This window comes from Megalops cyprinoides, chromosome 19 (assembly GCF_013368585.1).
Source record: "Megalops cyprinoides isolate fMegCyp1 chromosome 19, fMegCyp1.pri, whole genome shotgun sequence".
Classification (NCBI taxonomy): domain Eukaryota; kingdom Metazoa; phylum Chordata; class Actinopteri; order Elopiformes; family Megalopidae; genus Megalops; species Megalops cyprinoides.
The window spans coordinates 1,860,619-1,878,306 of record NC_050601.1 but is presented as its reverse complement, the minus strand read 5'-3'; the positions used below and the strand labels follow the sequence as shown (position 1 = coordinate 1,878,306).

The 17,688-nt window shown below is 47.5% G+C and overlaps 1 protein-coding gene across 1 annotated transcript in view; it reads left to right on the top strand.

Moving 5' to 3' along the window:
- Positions 1-324: 324 nt before the first annotated feature.
- Positions 325-17,688, top strand: part of LOC118794506 (protein sidekick-2-like) — an 82,043-nt gene continuing 64,679 nt past the window's right edge. The window contains exon 1 of the mRNA XM_036552768.1: positions 325-564. Coding sequence (XP_036408661.1) covers positions 441-564 — 124 coding nt within the window. The 5' untranslated portion in view covers positions 325-440. The remainder of the gene's footprint in view (positions 565-17,688) is intronic.

Below are 17,688 nucleotides of genomic sequence, written 5' to 3'. Positions count from 1 at the left end.
TTTACCCAGAGAATAACGCTCCACTACGATCAGCTCGTGGTGCGTAGTGTGCCAATCCACATTTTAAAACCTGTCTGGATTCTTTTTTTAAAGAGAACTAATTAAAATACGGCTGCTCCACTAACCACTGTATATTTTGGAAATCGTACTGCTTGCAAAAAAAGATTATACGTTTTGAATTTACATATGGACGTATTTTAATTCTGGTGGTGTACACGTGCTTCGCGGCCACACCTATGAGAACTCCATCTCCTGCGAACCCGCCGAAGACCCCGCCTCTCGGTTGGTGCAGGACTCGTCAGATAGCGGGGCTACAGACAGTCCCGCCTCAGCATCCGCGGAATACACACGGCGAAGATACGCTCCTCGTCTGCACACACACACACTCGGCCATAAACACACGCACGCAAAATAAAAGCGGTTTGGGGACATTGAGCGACATGGTTTCTGCGTGCCGAACGCACGCAGGTGGTGTGGTCCGGCTGCGGGCAATGCCTGAGGATTCTACAGCTCTGAAGTGGATTCTGTTCGTTTTCTTGCTCATGCACAACGCGAGGGCTCAAGGTAAGGGTTTGAAAACGTTATTTATTTATTTTTTCATTTTATGAGCGGTGAGTCGTACTTGCTGCGCGGTATCTCTCTCTGGTTTTGAATACCCCCGTCTTGATGCAATCAGTTACCATACTGTGTTGGCCACAAAAATCTCCACAAAACTATCTCTCTCTCTCCCGTTCAAGTGAAACGACAAAATGCAATCATTCGAAAGGGGCATCAGGTGTTATTTTGAAATGCTGTCATCCGACTCGCAAATTATGTATTGCCTGTATTTCATACTGTCACGCGCCGTTGGGTAAAGCGGTTGTAGCATCTGCGGTCTAACTTTCAAAGACAGCGATACAGCGATCGCTGCAGCATAATTGCAGCGGGTGCGCCGCTTAAAAATAACGCATGCAATCGCCTCACCTGCCGTTATGAATTTACAAAGGTGTCAGTGATGCCTGGCGATGTGGATTATTTTGACGACATGACTTAACTTGAGCGAGGACGGCTGCAGACGTGGGCGGGGGGTCGCGAGCATGGGGCGTAATAAAAAGTTTACTCGCTCGTTAACACTGTTGCATTGGTTGAGATGTGCAGCGGAATTCTGTGGAAAAGGCGCAGGGATGTGCCATGCGCCCCACTGCGCACGAGCCGACGGATTCCGCGTTTAACCTCAGTTGTTAGAGATGGAAATGTCTTGGAAAAATATGAGCTCTGTTTATGAAGCTGTAAAGGTATTACACCGATAAATGATCTTATTCTACAGCCTCCTGAATCTGTAAATCCCAGGCATTTGCTTTGAGCAGCCAGTTTTATTGCTGTTATTATTTCATTCATTTGGCAGACGCTCTTATCCAAAGAAATGGTCAAGGCTGCCATGCCAGCATACATACAGTGCGCATTGTTGGTGCTGCAGGGACAAGACCATAGGTACAGAATAGCAAGTAACACATCAGTAATAAAACACCGATCTTAAAAACACTGGCAAGTTACTCATACAACCAATCAGATGCAAGCATTATTGTACAGCTTTGAATCGGCATAGGGAAAACCTTTCTAAATCTCAAAGCTGCCAAAAAAAAAAAGAATGGGATCTACTGGTCAAAAAATTGTGTCATGTGATGAAACTCAAGTTTAAATCCAGTTGTGGTGCACACTGTAATTAGAAATCAAGGCTATAGTCTAATTTGTCAGTAATGTCAGCTGCCAAACTGTAACACATTGGACTCCACATATGCCAGTGTATTACTCGGTATACATAAACTCAAATTTACGCAAGCTCCCTTAAAATATGAAAATATACACACGTAAAGGTCAGAGATGCCTAGCGTACGTGAAGCCGTATGGACTGCGTTTATGAGAAAGACGGTGTTAAAGAAATGAGCTGGTATGAAGGAACCCTGCACCAGCCTGAGGTTGGAGGGAGATGGACGAGGGAGATGGACGTGGGAGCAGGCAACTCAAGAGCAAAATCTAAGTTATGCAGAGGTTTCTAAAACATAACTCTCACATAACCTGGGGACTCCCTGCGTGAGAGCATGGTGATCTGTACTTCTTCTCTACTGTGATTAACAGTAAGTAGTGTTGAGTTGCCTCATCACCAGTTGGAGGTGGGGCTGTGTCATTAGCCAGATATGATTGGCTTGGGTCGTTGTTGTATGTTGTATCAGTGCCTCCCAGTGTTTGGCCAGATGCCTGCAGGTTACTGTGGTGTCGTGGGTGAGATGTGTGCTGCTGTATTTTGCTTGCTCGTGGTCGTGGGCAGGTGCAGCAGGGGAGTGCATGGTGCTTCAGTTCCGGAATACCTGCCTTCGCAGGTGTGGGAGACGAGGTGGTGAGCTCAACACAGATAAGGCAGGGTGACAAAGAGGGACAGATCTCAGGATGCCCTTTTGAAATGACACACATGCACACATGCAGACACGCACACAGCGTGTGCTGACTGTTGCTGTGATAATGTTGTGGCCATGTTGAGGGTTACAGCAGTGCTCTCAGAATCCAAGCTGATACTGCTCTGGCAGGGCTGGAGGTGAGCGGTCAACACGCATGCCCGCAGATACTCTGTTCACTGCGCAGGTATTCAGCACCACATGTTTAACATCAAATGTTCTGCCTATTCCTCCACTGGAGCTGAAGGTTTTCTAATTGGCTTTCATGTTATGAATAATAATACTGGGATGTGGTCAGGGACATCTGTAGCTGGCACACCACAGTGTGAGACATATCAGAAACTCCTGTTATCAGCTCGAATCCCTGAGATGTAGGAGAGAGAACATGACAAACACAGAGCTGACCGTCTCCTGTTTAACAGTCTCTAGTGGTCTCTCCCCAGGCGTCTCAAGGTGTCATGGGTAAATGTCACTGAAGCATGGCTCCACCTGTGGTGAGCCTATCGCCTAAAAAACACAGTGATCCTGGCGATACCTCTCAGGGGCAACAAGCCGATGAAAATCCGCACCATATCCATCCTTTCACAGATTCGCAGACAGATTGATATCCCTCACTTTGGACGGGCTTAAATGTCAGCCGTTTTGCAGACATAGTTTTATGATGTGCACAGACCCGCTCTCTCTCTCTCTCCCTCTGTGTCCCTCTCTCTCTCTCTCTCTCTCTCTCTCTCTCTCCCTCCTCTCTCTCTCTCTCTGTTTCTTGATAATCCTTTTTTAAATTTTAATTTAATTTATTTTGTCTTATTTTTTAACGACATGGGAGGAAACCAGAAAGGCAAGGGAGAGAAAGAAAAATGGAGGACAGATCATGGCCATGATCACTACAAAATGGGGGGGGGGGGGGGTGGAGCGCTGGACAGTTACAGTGCACTATGTGTTTGAGTGCCCTGTGTGTTTGAGTGTGCTAGCGTTCTGTGGCCGTTACTGCCACATTACCGTATTCTGTGCATTACAGTTCACCAGAGTTTTGCGGTGGTTACAGCCGTGTTAGAGGGCGTGTTACAGTGTGCTAGTGCTCTGCAGCGGTTACTTGTGCGATATAGTGCATTACCGTTCTGTAGTGGCTACACCCACGTTAGAGTGTGTTACGCATTGCAGTGTGCTGCCACTCTGTACTTGTTTGGGGTCTGACCATGGCCTTTTTCTAGGCTTATTGTCTGTGGTTTGAACTTCAGAGGGAAATAAAGTATGACCTATTTATTCAAACCCTGAAGTTACCATTAGTTAGTAAAGGTTCATTATTTGCATATTATTTAAGGATAATATGTAACGGTGCATGCTGTGTTAATAGGCTGTCATTAGGATATTTTCCAAGCAAATGAATAATAATAATAGTAGGCCAGCATACAACTCTGAGAATCATAGGAATGATAGTGATGGGGGTTATTGTTTATGATTGGATGTCACCTGTTTTGATCATCAGGCATCAAGTGACTGGCAACCTCACAGGTCAGACACACAGTTGGAGTAACATTGATAAACTGCTAAAATTACTCTATACACCATAGCTGTATGCATGAAGGCATGGTCCTTTTTTTGAATATTCTCATTTAAACTGGTCAATTTTAAGCCTTGGTGTTAAGTGCTTCCCAGATCCTTCAGCAGCTCTGAGGTGTTTTATACAAATGAATGAGTGGATGAACATTCAATTGAAGGAATAAATTAAGGAAGGAGATTCATTTTGGAACAACACCAGTTTGTCACCTGATGGGTTATTCTTCAGTGGCAGATGCAGCTCTGCTGTTACCTGTTAGCTTCCGGCTTTGAAACAAAGCAGTGCGTCCACTTTGAAGGTTTGATGTTTCTCCTGTGTCTCATACTTAGCAGTGCATGAGAGCTGTGTGAGCCTGCCACTTCCCGTAAGACCCTTAACTGATCCTGGGTCAGTGGCAGCAGCAGCATGAGATGCCTACCTGCTGAATTCAGATGCAGACGGCTCTCCCCCCGGAAGCTGAAGCTGAGTATCGCCTCCAGCTCCCAGACGCTACGCACGCAGTATGAATATGGATGCTGTAGCAGAGACACACACACACACAGTGTCTGTTTCACATACACACACGCACACACACACACACACTCACACACACACACACACACACACACACACAGTGTCTGTTTCACATACACACACACACACACACACACACACACACACACACACACACACACAGTGTCTATAACACACTCACACACACACACACACACACACACACACAGTGTCTGTTACACACTCACACATACATACGGTCTCTTATACACACACACACACACATATATATGGGTATACACACAGGCTAACACACACATACACTTGCATATGTACGCACACGCACACACGCGCTAACATATGCACACACATACACACATGTGGGCATACAAACATGCACACAGACACACACACAATACACACAGACACACGCACACACACACTCTCTCTCTCTCACACAACCTGGCTCTTGTATGAAGTCAGGAGTCTGTACGGCCCTTGGCGGTGTCAAATGGAGCACTGTGTTTTACTTCATGTGGAGATACTTAATAGAGTCCACAAGGGAGCGGTTTCTACAGCACCAGTGCCCTGTCATCGCTGTGCTGACGGCTTATCGAACAGCATGCATGCGGCTGCCCCCACTGAGGTTTAAATCGATACCAAGTCTGAAAAATAACAAAATATCAGCATAACAAAACCCCCAGACATACGTGTGTATGTGTGTGTGTGCGCTCGTGTGTGTGTGCATGTGTGTGTGTAGGTGTCTGAGCGTGTGTGTGTGTGTGTGTGTGTGTGTGTGTGCATACAGATGTGTCCCTTTTGTAGCTGTGTGTTGGTGGTGATGCAGACAGTGACACTGGCAAACTGAGCCTGATTAAATTTTCTAGCTACATATACTTACAGAGCTCTGACAGCTGTCAGGCATTTCCTACTGATTTATTATCATATTGGAGAATTTTGCAAAATTATATTTTTAATACTCTGAGACATCCCTGTGTAATTAAAACTGCCTGATTGTATTTGGTGAATAAATGCACATATGCACGCACACACGTGCACACACACACACACAGTACTGCACAGTTTGTGCGTGAACGGAAGTGCTGGCCGTGAATGGCAGGTCGCAGACAGTGGGTTTGGTAACAGGAGCAGGTTTCTCGGAGGGTTTGACAGAAACACACTCACTCCTCCCCCTCTCTCTAACATCATCTCAGCAGCAGCTCCTGGTGCCCGGGGTCAGAGCACAGCGTCTGCCGCTCGCTCTCCCGGTCCGCCTGCCCCGCCCGATCCGATCGTCTGGCCTGCTGGCTCCGTGATGCAGCGTGTGGCAGTGTGATGCCATCCAACCGGCTCACCTACTTCACTGCTCCTATCACTACTCCACACTGCCGCTATCAGGGCCAGAGTCCATCTCTCTAACCACTACCCCACACTGCTGCCCTCAGGGCCAGAGTCCATCTCTCTAACCACTACCCCACACTGCTGCCCTCAGGGCCAGAGTCCATCTCTCTAACCACTACCCCACACTGCTGCCCTCAGGGCTAGAGTCCATCTCTCTAACCACTACCCCACACTGCTGCCCTCAGGGCCAGAGTCCATCTCTCTACCCACTACCCCACACTGCTGCCCTCAGGGCCAGAGTCCAACTCTCTAACCACTACTCCACACTGCTGCCCTCAGGGCCAGAGTCCAACTCTCTAACCACTACCCCACACTGCTGCCCTCAGGGCCAGAGTCCAACTCTCTAACCACTACCCCACACTGCTGCTCTCAGGGCCAGAGTCCATCTCTCTAACCACTACTCCACACTGCTGCCCTCAGGGCCAGAGTCCATCTCTCTAACCACTACTCCACACTGCTGCCCTCAGGGCCCGAGCTCCATGTAACACTCCACACAGCAGCACAAAAGAGCACAGTTACATGTACGTTTTACATGTAGTTATGCAGCAGCTGCTCTTGGCTACTGTGACTCACATTGGTGATCATTTTATCCACAGTTCATTTTATCTCAGTCGTACTGAGTGGCACAGGGAGGGCCCACATTGTGACATCACAAACCCCCTTCCTCTTTCCTGTGTGGCAGTAAAGAGCCTGCTGCTTATAGATGCATCTGATAGGCCAGAGTTGCGCTGAAATGTACACATCTATATTAAAGCACTTAAGGGAATTGTACTATAAAACCACGTGCGGCCACTCTCCCCTTATGAAGACAGTCTCATTTGAATTTCAGGTCTTACCGGGAAGGCATTTTACAGGAATAACAGCATGTGAGCAGGACCATGTCAGTAGCATGCTACAGTATGCTACGCACTAAGATAGAAATACACATTACAGCAATAAGGGTCGGGTAACAATGTTTGCTGATGCATGATAACCCAGAGGGCTTTGCCAGCAGGCTGAATTGTCTGAATGAGCTGCCGCAGGGCGCCAAAGCGAAGCGAGTGTGCATTATACCTGTGTAAACACCCCCTTATAGACCACCCTACTGTTTTCTCCATTCTTATCTGGGGATATCATCAGGCTATTAGTACTCAACGTCAGCGGCACTCACATAAATGCACAGCCTGCAGGGAGTTGCATGAATCTTAATCGCCATCGGTCCTGCTCATACAGGAGCCGGAGAGGGTGACGGGGAGGAGCGGGCTACACGGTCCTGCTCATACAGGAGCCGGAGAGGGTGACGGGGAGGAGCGGGCTACACGGTCCTGCTCATACAGGAGCCGGAGAGGGTGACGGGGAGGAGCGGGCTACACGGTCCTGCTCATACAGGAGCCGGGGAGGGTGACGGGGAGGAGCGGGCTACACGTGTGTGTATATATAGTGCAGAGCTGTCAGCTGTGGTTCATGGTTGTAAAACCCATCTGGCTTCGGCGATGTACTATGTAGTCACGTTCCGCAGAACTCCTGATTCCTCCCTGAGGACGCTGTCTTCCAGCGTCACGATGTGGGGAAACTTTAAAGTGATGCGTTTCTGGCTGAAAACACTGAGATGCTGTAATGTGGTCCTTTTGCAGCTGGTGGCAGTTGGGGGCTTCAAACGGAACAGCAGGTCGGGCATGGAATGCAAAATCCACCAACTGCCGGGACTGCAATTATTCCATGTTTCTCATATTTTCCTTTGTGCTGGCGGTCTGCCGTGTCAATGAAATGGATTTAGCCTTTTCTTATCGTTGTTTCTGCTTGAGAGAGAGAGATAGAGAGAGATCTCCTCAAACCACAACCACATGTAGAATGAAGCAGCTGGCGGAGTTGTGTTAATGGATTGTCTGTGGTTCATTGAACAGGTTCATTCTTGTAATAGAAGTATCTAAAAATACAGTAATTTAACCCCTCCTTCCTGCAAAGCCTCATGGGACACTATTTAATTGTGCCTGGATCACTGCAGATTGCCCTCCGGACTGAAGATATGGGAGACTCTGGAACGAAATGTAGATAATGCGGAACCTGTGAACACACAACGGCCTTTTAGTCAGTTGGTTGTCTTACCGGGCTCAGAATGGCTGACTTTGTATTTACCAGCTGTGACGGTAGAACAGTGAACGTCTGACCCTCTGGGGTGTGGCAATAATGGCTCATTACAAGTGACTTCCTCTGCTGTCCATGGTACATGATGGTATATTTGTTATGTAAGCTGGGACTGGTATGAGCTGTATTGAACAGAGGCTCTACAGCAGTGCCAGCCCCAAGCAGTCCGTCTCAAGCTTCTCTGCACTCTGATTGGATCCTGAAGGCTCCTCCCCCAGCTTCTCTTTCACACTGTGATTGGATCCTGAAGGCTCCTCCCCCAGCTTCTCTCTCACACTGTGATTGGATCCTGAAGGCTCCTCCCCCAGCTTCTCTCTCACACTGTGATTGGATCCTGAAGGCTCTGATTGCTCACCCGTCTGCTGGCCACTTCCTGCTTCTTGGTGACTTCTGTGGATCTGGCTTATGACAGAATACAAAACATTTGACGTCCTTTCGCCACAAATTTTTTTGGTGATCTCTCGTCACCCTGAACTCAGACTGGCAGCGGGATTATTCAGACTGTCCCCACCCGGCCCCATTTTTGGGGGGAGGGGGTTGTGCATTTGATATTGTTGTCAGTGGTAGCTGGTGAACTGGCAACAGAGAAGGCATAAGCCTTACCTTTACATCCATAAATAGTTTCAACTCTTTCCATTTGTTATTCTCAATTAACAATGAAACAATTAATTAGCTTTGTAATCAAACGGTCACATTTGTAATTGTTCGCTATGAGTGTGCTGGGGGTGTGGTTAGGGTTAGGGTTAGGGTTAGGTTACCCCTCTCACATGTTTCACGTGTTCATACCCCTTTTCCTCCATTACAGTTTTGAGCATCAGACAGCAAACCTTCAGGCAGTAGCTGTGTGTAGCTCCTGTGGATACCATAAAAAACCGTAACTGAGGCACTAACAGTGTCCACTGTAGTGACTTACAGGGCTGGAGTCTATTGTGTGTGCGTGTGTGTGTGTGTGTGTGGGGGGGGTGCAGGTTTTCTCCATCTGGGGAAACAGGCAAGAGCTGTGTGTGCTGTCGTCCCGTGACGGTCCAGGCGGAGATGCCAGGTGACAGGGACCTTAATGAGAGACCCCCTCTGGCGAGGGCTGAAGTGCCAGGGTCTGAAAGAGGTTGGAGGTGCGACACTGTGGCGCCGCTGGAGCTGAAAGTGTTTAAATTCTGTGGCAGGCCTGGGATGAGTCTGTTGGAGGCTTTGGAGGGGGGGAGAAGAGACATAATCATTAGTACTGCCACAGGAATGGCAATGAGAGAAAGCAAGGAGGAAGGAGAGGCAGAGAGAGAGAGAGAGAGAGAGAGAGAGAGAGAGAGGGAGGGAGGGAGAGAGAGAGGGAGGGAGAGAGAGAGAGAGAGAGAGGGAGAGGGAGAGGGAGGGAGGGAGAGAGGGAGGGAGAGAGAGAGGGAGAGAGAGGGAGGTAGGGAGAGAGAGAGAGGGAGGTAGAGAGAGAGAGAGAGGGAACAAAAGGAGAGGTAGAAAGAGAGAGAGGAAAGGTTTCAAGCGTGGTCCTCTTTCTAATGTGGATTTTCTTGTCCGTGTTTTTTAAATCCATTGTCAGTGTTCTTTGCAGAGAGAGAATTAATGGTCATTAAAAATCTCATGCAAACCCTTAATCATGGATCGATGGATTGGTCAGTCAATAACCAGCCCAGAGGCAGGAGTGAGTGGGTGATTACTAGTGGGAGGAGTAATGGCAGTGTGATTGAGAGTGTTTTATGGGGGGGTGATAGAGAGAGACAGTGTAATGGCACTCTGACTGAGGCACAGTGAGAGAAAGAGAGTGTTTGATTGAGAGTGTAATGAGAGTGTGATAGAGAGAGAGAGAGAGTGTAATGGCAGTGTGTTTGAGAGAGTGTAATGGCATGGTTATTGAGAGAGTGTAATGAGAGTGTTATTGCGAGAAAAGTGTGAGAGAGAGTTTGTGTATTGAGTGTGCGATTGAGGGGGAGAGTGAGGCAGAGAGGGGGAGTGTGCGATTGAGGGGGAGAGTGAGGCAGAGTGAGGCAGAGAGGGGGAGTGTGTGATTGAGGGGGAGAGTGAGGCAGAGAGAGGCAGAGAGGGGGAGTGTGCGATTGAGGGGGAGAGTGAGGCAGAGAGGGGGAGTGTGCGATTGAGGGGGAGAGTGAGGCAGAGAGAGGCAGAGAGGGGGAGTGTGTGATTGAGGGGGAAAGTGAGGCAGAGAGGGGGAGTGTGTGATTGAGGGGGGAGTGAGGCAGAGAGGGGGAGTGTGTGATTGGGGCACAGAGCTTGGTATGGTGTAGCACAAAGGTCCTGCAGATCTGGTGGCTTCTGGGAAACAGCTGACAGTAGCGAAACCGGGGGGATCAGGGGGATTAGTCTCAATGGGCAGAGCGGTCGGACCATAATGCCCTCCGCAACACCCCCCCCCCCCCCCCCCACCCATCTGCACCCCCTCAGGACCCCTGTTTCCCGGCTGTGTGCTGTAGCGGGTACGGCACTTCGCTTGTCAGAGTGAAGATGTTGGTTGGATTCCCAGTCGGTACACTGCTCTCGTACCCTTGAGCGAGGTGTTTAAGTTGCATCACTTAAATACACTCAGCCGTGTAAAGGGATAATGTGTACCAATCTCAGCTGCCAAGTGAGTGATACCAGCATAACAGTGACGATAACACAGGTTCCTGCGGCGCCCCCTTCTGGTGCGTTTGCAGGCTTGGTTCTTATGCCGATATTCATTAAGGGCTTTTATTTTTTCCACGATGATAATCATTTTTAATGTTCTTTGACATAAACTATGCAAACATTGAAAAGGTCAGAGAGGAGAAAGAAACCAAAGTTTTCTCCATAAAGCAAAGGAAGGAGTGGACGGAAATAAGACGAAGGCCTGGATCAGGGCTGGTAAACAGAGAGACCTGTCTGCTCCCCTTCAGCGCAGAACTCTGGGACTGTACTACCATGCAGCCTTTCTGTATGAATCCAATGCAGCGAGCAGACCTCTCACTTAACATGAACTACTCCTGCTCGTGTTCCCCGAACCTTACAGCATGCCACACAGAGAACCCTGTGAATCAGGACTGACAAGCTCTGGATTATTCAAATAATCCACCATGCATGGTCGTCCCACACCAAATTAAAAAGTGCCACAGGCTTATGTGTAGATATTGTATCAGACATTTTAATTTGGTGCATGACTACAACACAGTGCACAGTTTGAATCATCTTAAGTTCACCAGCTCTGAGATGTGGCCTCTCAAGCATGGAATAATGCTTTATGAATACGTTGTGACAGTTATGTGAGCTCGTATGGATATGTAATTTGGTGGCGTGGTGTGAGATTATTTCACATGTGAATGAATGGTCTTCTTGACAGGGATGTGATGCAAATATTATTCAGAGAATTCCTTTCGACAAGAGTCTTTTCATGCCGGGATAGCAGGGAAATCAAAAGCAGAGATGGAAGTGTAAAGTTGAGGGAAAAGCATAAGGAATGGAAAATAAACGAAATAAGGCAAAATCACTCCATGGTAAAATAAAAGACAGTCACAGAGTCCGGTTGGTATCGGTTCAGAGTGCAATCACAGAGAAGCACAGAGTGCCCACTTGATAAAAACAAAAAGTACCAAAATAACAGATTAAACGTGAGGAGTTGTAGTCTGCCGAGGCCCTGACGCCCTTCAAGTAAACCAATCAAATTGCTTTTTGGCCTTTTAAACCTTGAGGTGGGCCTTCAAAACAACATATTGCCTTGACATTCTTCCCTGAGAACAGACAGCATGCAGGGCTGTCTGACCATAAGGCGTCAGGTGGCCTTCCGGAGTAATTATGAAAACAGGGAACAGGCATGCTGATCGTGTTACTTCTCAAGTCATCACAATCCCAAATTATGGCACCTGCCTCCCTCAGTGGTACAGTGGTACAGTGGAGAGGAACAGGGCTAATAACCCAAAGTATGCCATTTTGATTCCCCACTGGGACACTGCGGTGTTATACCCTTGGGCAAAGCAATTAACCCAGATCTCCTCAGTTAATGCACAGCTGTATATTAACACCCATGTAAAAATAGGAAAATATGTAAATTGCTCTGGATAGAAGTGTCTGCTCCGCAGCTGGTATGCAATGTAGTGCATGCTTTATAAACTCACAGTTAATGATGTGTTATCTTATTTTCTCTACAGACAAATGAGAATGCCATGGGGCTATGAATCTCACCTTTGCTCTAAAACATTAACCTAGCATTACTGCTGTAGTTCTTGGTCTTTTATTTTGTACGTTCTGTGAAATGCTGCTAAAACTGGGAGTGAAAGAGCATCCATTTAACCCTACAAGAGGGATTTTCAGAGGAGGGTAAAGTTTACGTTCATTACTGCTGTAATTACACAGTAATAAGGATTGTATAATGTAGTAGTACTGCAGTACTAATACAGTAATACTATTGTAATAGAGCACATATCATTGAAACCGATTGTGTAGACCTTTGGGTATTGTGTGTGGGGGGTGTGGTTTGTGTACTTCCCAAAGCCATCTATAAAAGGCAGGTCATGTACACACCCCTGAATAAAGACTGATGTAGACAGTGCAGAAATTCACCCCATTCAGCTTTTGCCTCCAGTGGTAGGATGTTGTTACTGCACCCCTGGGGTTAGATAGACTCACTGCCAGTGTCCATGTGACAGGCCATAAATGTATAATAAACTATGGAGGGAATGACAAAGCAGATGCCCATAATTCAGGCCACCTGAAATTAGATTTTATTGAATGCTACCTGTTCACACATCTGAGGTTTACAGGGGTGAACCAGCTCAGCCAAGAGGATAAAAAACCCATGCCCACCTGGGCACATGTGGCGGACTCCTCTACTGTGTGTGTGTGTGTGGTTGTGTGTGTGTGTGCGTGTGGTTGTGTGCGTGTCTGTCTGCTTGTGTCCTTATGTGTGTGTGCCTGAGTGCATGCATGCCTGTGTGTGTGTACATCATGTAGTGTGTGCATGCATGTGCGTACGTGTATGTGTGCGTGTGTGCGTCTGTGTTCGTGTGCGTGTGTGTGTGTGTATGCAAGTGCAACACAGTTCCCCCTGCTTCATGCTGTGTAAACATGAAACTGAAGTGTCTTGGGAAGGGGGCTTACTGAAGCTATTAGTCCTCAAGTATTTCCCTGCGATATTGGAGGTTTATTTATCATGGATTGGCTGGGGTTTGGCAGGGGGGACACACCACCCATGTTCCTGCTTTTTCAAAGATCTCTCTTCTGCTAGGAGAGTGAGGGTACATGAACCACAGAGTGGGAGGAGCTACCATGTGCTGAGGAATCGCTGTGATTGGTGTGGGTCAGCAAGTCATGGCCGTTGGCTGGAACTCCCCCATGACTAGAAAAAGGCACAGCAGAGGTTTGTTTTTTCTGGCTTGAGAACTTATCCAAGGGAGGAGGGTGAAGTGGTTCTTCATGCTGTTTAAGTGGCTCATCGATCTGTGAGCCTCATGGAGCCGTTTTAATCGAACGGCAGCGCAGCTGTGGCTTTCTCCTGTCCGCCGCGACAGGGCCCGGAGAGAAAAGCTAGAGAGGAGAAAGTTTCCACACGGCTCCGCCGAGCACATGTACACAGAACCGCCTCTCCTGCCTCGGATACGCTGTAAGCCCTTCGGGAACTGTGGCTTTTAAGAGCTGCAAGTATAGAACTCTCCGGATCAATACCTGGAGACCTGCTGTGTCCGTCTCCTCTGCTCCCCTGATCCGGTGACCTCCAGAAAAAACCTCTCACCCTTGTTCCTCCTGTGGGGATTAATGTGAGCGATTAGTGGCAAGCAAACGTTATTTAGCCAAAAAACAGGAATGGCACAGGCAGGCTTTTCACCCTACAGGTTTAGCCACAGATTGAAGATTATGCTGTGGTTTTCAGTTAATTTTTTTTATTCTTACACAGCTACCAAACTCAGTGTTGTGCATGGAAAAAAGATAATCCGTGCTTAAGTCTCTTACTCGGTGCTGTTCGCCGGGTTGAATGTGAGCCTTCAGCGTGGTGCGCTGTGTGTGACTGCAGCTTATTGCAATCATAAGTCGAGGTCAGTCGCACAAGCTAAACGGTGACACAAGTGGAGAAGGCTTCATTTAATAATTTAACCTCCCGTGTTAAATTGTGGTCTGCATCTTTGAACTCACGTCAGACGTGGCTGGTGAGTGAATAAACCCGGCAGAGGAAGGGTATGTTCCAACCGACAGCCTGAAATACCGTCAGAGGAAGCAAAGTCGCTAAGATAAAACCATCCTGTTCCCGTATCACTATGACTGGAAGTGTTTGAAAAGTGGGGAGTTTTTGAGCGATTGTGATGTCGTTCAGTCCCTGCATTGAACGCAGTCTCTGCAGAGAAAGCAGTCGGCTCCCAGGCTGATCTTAAATGTGAAATCATTGTGCTTTTCCCAGAGCTCAGTCTCTTGGCATGAATGTTTTATGTGCTCTGATAACATGTGTCCTGAACAAGCGAAGGTCATGTCTAAAACCACAGAATGTGGAGCAGAAACAGCCATGCTTGTCAGGGCACAGGCACGGACTCAAACGCAGACCAGGCGTCAGGTTCAAGAGGCTTCATTGAAATTGCAGGGCAGGTTCGTAGTGGCAGAACAGGCAGGGTCAAAAACCAGGAAGGCAGTCCGAGGCAGAATAAACAAGGAGCAGGGGTCAAAAACAGGAACAGGCTGGATCAAACCAGGCAGACAGGCAGATCAGGCAACCAAGGCAGGGCGGCAGGCAGGGACGAAGTTGGAAGTCAGGCAGAAATCAGCATGGGATCAACTACATGAGTAATCCGGCGGGTACGCAACAGAGAAAAACTGAGACAAACTGGCAACGAGACAGAGACAAGTAGGGAATATATAGGGCTGGGCTGACGAGGAGATGGGATGCAGGTGGGCAGGCAGGTGGAGGCGATCAGGAAATCAGGTGGGTGGGGACAGGGCGGAGAGCGGGGCAGGGCAGGGCAGGAACACATGGGATCTGTAAACAAAAGCACATGGACGACACGGACAGACAGGGAGAAACACAAAAACAACAGCTAGGAGGCCGAAGTCCTGACAGCGCTGAAGGTTTGCCTTTGAGGTTAACATTGGGCATTGACAGTGGCTAGTTTGGGTGTTTTGTTTCAGTATCATCGTCAGACGTTTCCAGGTGAGCACAGAAAGAGCAGGAGGTTGAATTATATATATTCATTTTGTGCCTTGCGACTTTGCTTTCTTTCTCACAGGTTCATAAAATTTTTACTGACATCTAAACGTATAAATCTGTATTTGGTTACTTGACTAATTCTGAAAAAGATTGGGCTGTTCAAGTTGTAAAATCGCTCTAGAATAGCTTCGGTCAGACATATATAAGGTTATATTTCCTTCAGTATACTGTACTATAAAAAAGATTGTTGTGTTGCGTTGTGTAAGTGCTGTTGCGTTGTGTAAGTGTGGTTGAGTGGTGTAAGTGCTGTTGCGTTGTGTAAGTGCTGTTGCGTTGTGTAAGTGTGGTTGCGTTGTGTAAGTGCTGTTGCGTTGTGTAAGTGCTGTTGCGTTGTGTAAGTGTGGTTGCGTTGTGTAAGTGCTATTGGGGCAGCCATCTCTCATGTTTACACCTACGTCTGAAAGGGCGAGAGAAAGACTCAGGGGCAAAAATAACCCCCGTGGTGAATCTCATTACGTCTTGTGTTGCATCTCTCCTGTTGCATATGCAAATGTGAATTTGCATAAACATGAAGCGATTATCCTATGGTCGCATATGCATGGGGCCCGTGCCGATGCTTCCCTCTGCTAAACTGCATGTAATGGATGTTTAATAGATACCGTGGCATGAAAACTGCTCAGCGGTCACCTCGCGCTACAGCAAATGCTGTAAACAGAGGCCACATGCTTACTCTGTTTCTCTTTCTGTCACAGTTTTTTTTGGTTAATGTGTGCCTGCAAGTGTGTGTGTGTGTGTGTGTGTGTTTATACAGTGTGTTTATCTGTGAGTCTCTCTCTTTTTTTCTCTCCTTCGTCCTCTATAGACATCTCTCTCTTCCTCCTAAGCCAGTTATCTGCAATCTCGGCAAACAATCACATCTGGCACACTGACCTCACTGTGCGGAGGAGCCTATAGGGGGCACTGTCCCACTCAGAGCTCCGCCTTCAAGTATTCACCTTGGAGAGGTGAAGAAGAGGAAGAGCTTTCAGTGAGAAAAGACTGAACTGAACTGAAATGAGAAAAAACACCCTCATTAATTTCCTGCGAGTGAAGGGATTCTGCTTCTGCGGGTGTGAGAATGGCGCTGTGTTTGGAGGGAGGCAGAGGAGCGTCAAGAGTCTGAAGCAGAGGCACTTTTGCCAGGGCTGCTTGTGTTTTTAATTTATGGAGCGTTCCTGTCTCAGCCTCAACACACAGCTGGTGTTAAGGGGGCAGGGGGTGGATGAATACAGACACACTCACAGAAGGAGACGTGCTGTTCTCTCAGCTCACATTCAGAGTTACAGGCTCATACACAGACACACACACACACACACACACACACACAGACGTGCTGTCATCTCAGCTCACATTCAGAGTTACAGCCTCATACACAGACACACACACACACACACACACACACACACACAGAAGGAGACGTGCTGTCCTCTCAGCTCACATTCAGAGTTGCAGGCTCATACACACAGGCAGGTGCATAAGCGAACACACACACACACACACACACACACACACACATCTGTGTTCCTACTAGCCGGTGGTCCTTCAAAGGGTGGCTGATTGAACTACATGCTCCTGGGGTTTAATATTCTCAAAGAGCCCTTTAAACATGCCTTCATAGGCTACACATGTCCATGCACCAGATCAGTGCAGAGCAATATCCACACTATGTCCCTGAGCAATGGTGCCTATTAATTTTTAACAATCATAAATCATTCCATCTGGACATGTGTGATCCTTTTTTAGACCCCAGAGATGTCATTTGAGTTCATAATTATATGAAGTCGCTCTCAGTTTCTGTGAGGTTATGGGTAATATTTAATTTATGCATTTAATGGAAGGCTCAGTGTCTATTAATAATGTTACACTGTGTGGAACAAGCCAATTATATCTCTGACTCCAGCCTCTTTCCAGCGAAGCAGGTTTTTAATGTGAGCGGTTCATTAGACATTGATTAGAACGGCTCGTTAAGTGTACGTGTCCTTATCTGGGCTGCTGTGTCTCTGGTTAACATGGAGCTGCTCAGAAATATGTAAAATCACATTTTGGAAGCAGTAAAGCCCCCATGCAGGGTCACCCACAGGCCTGTAGTCCAGCACTCCTCAGCCTCACACCTGAAGCAGCAGCCTGCACACGCTTTACCCTACAGCTCTCAGTTAATTCGATTTGATCAAGGTGTTAACTGAATCCTGATTGGGAGAACACTGACCACTTCAGTATATGCTGTCAGTATGTTGTTACAGATATGGATTTACATTACATTATTGTCATTTAGCAGATATTCTTATCCAGAGCAACTTACGTAAGTTACAGTTTTTACATGTTACACATTTATACAGTTGGATATGTACTGAGGCAAGTGTGGGTTAAGTAGCTTGGCCCAGGGTACAACGGCAGTGTCCCAGCAGTGAATTGAACCAGCAACCTTTCAGTTACGAGCCCTGCTCCTTACCCACTATGCTACACCACCGCACTATGTTAGGGATGTGTTTGTTCCTACAGAAAGGTACAAGTAAAGAGTTTTTTCTGTTGGTTATTTGTTTTCTTGA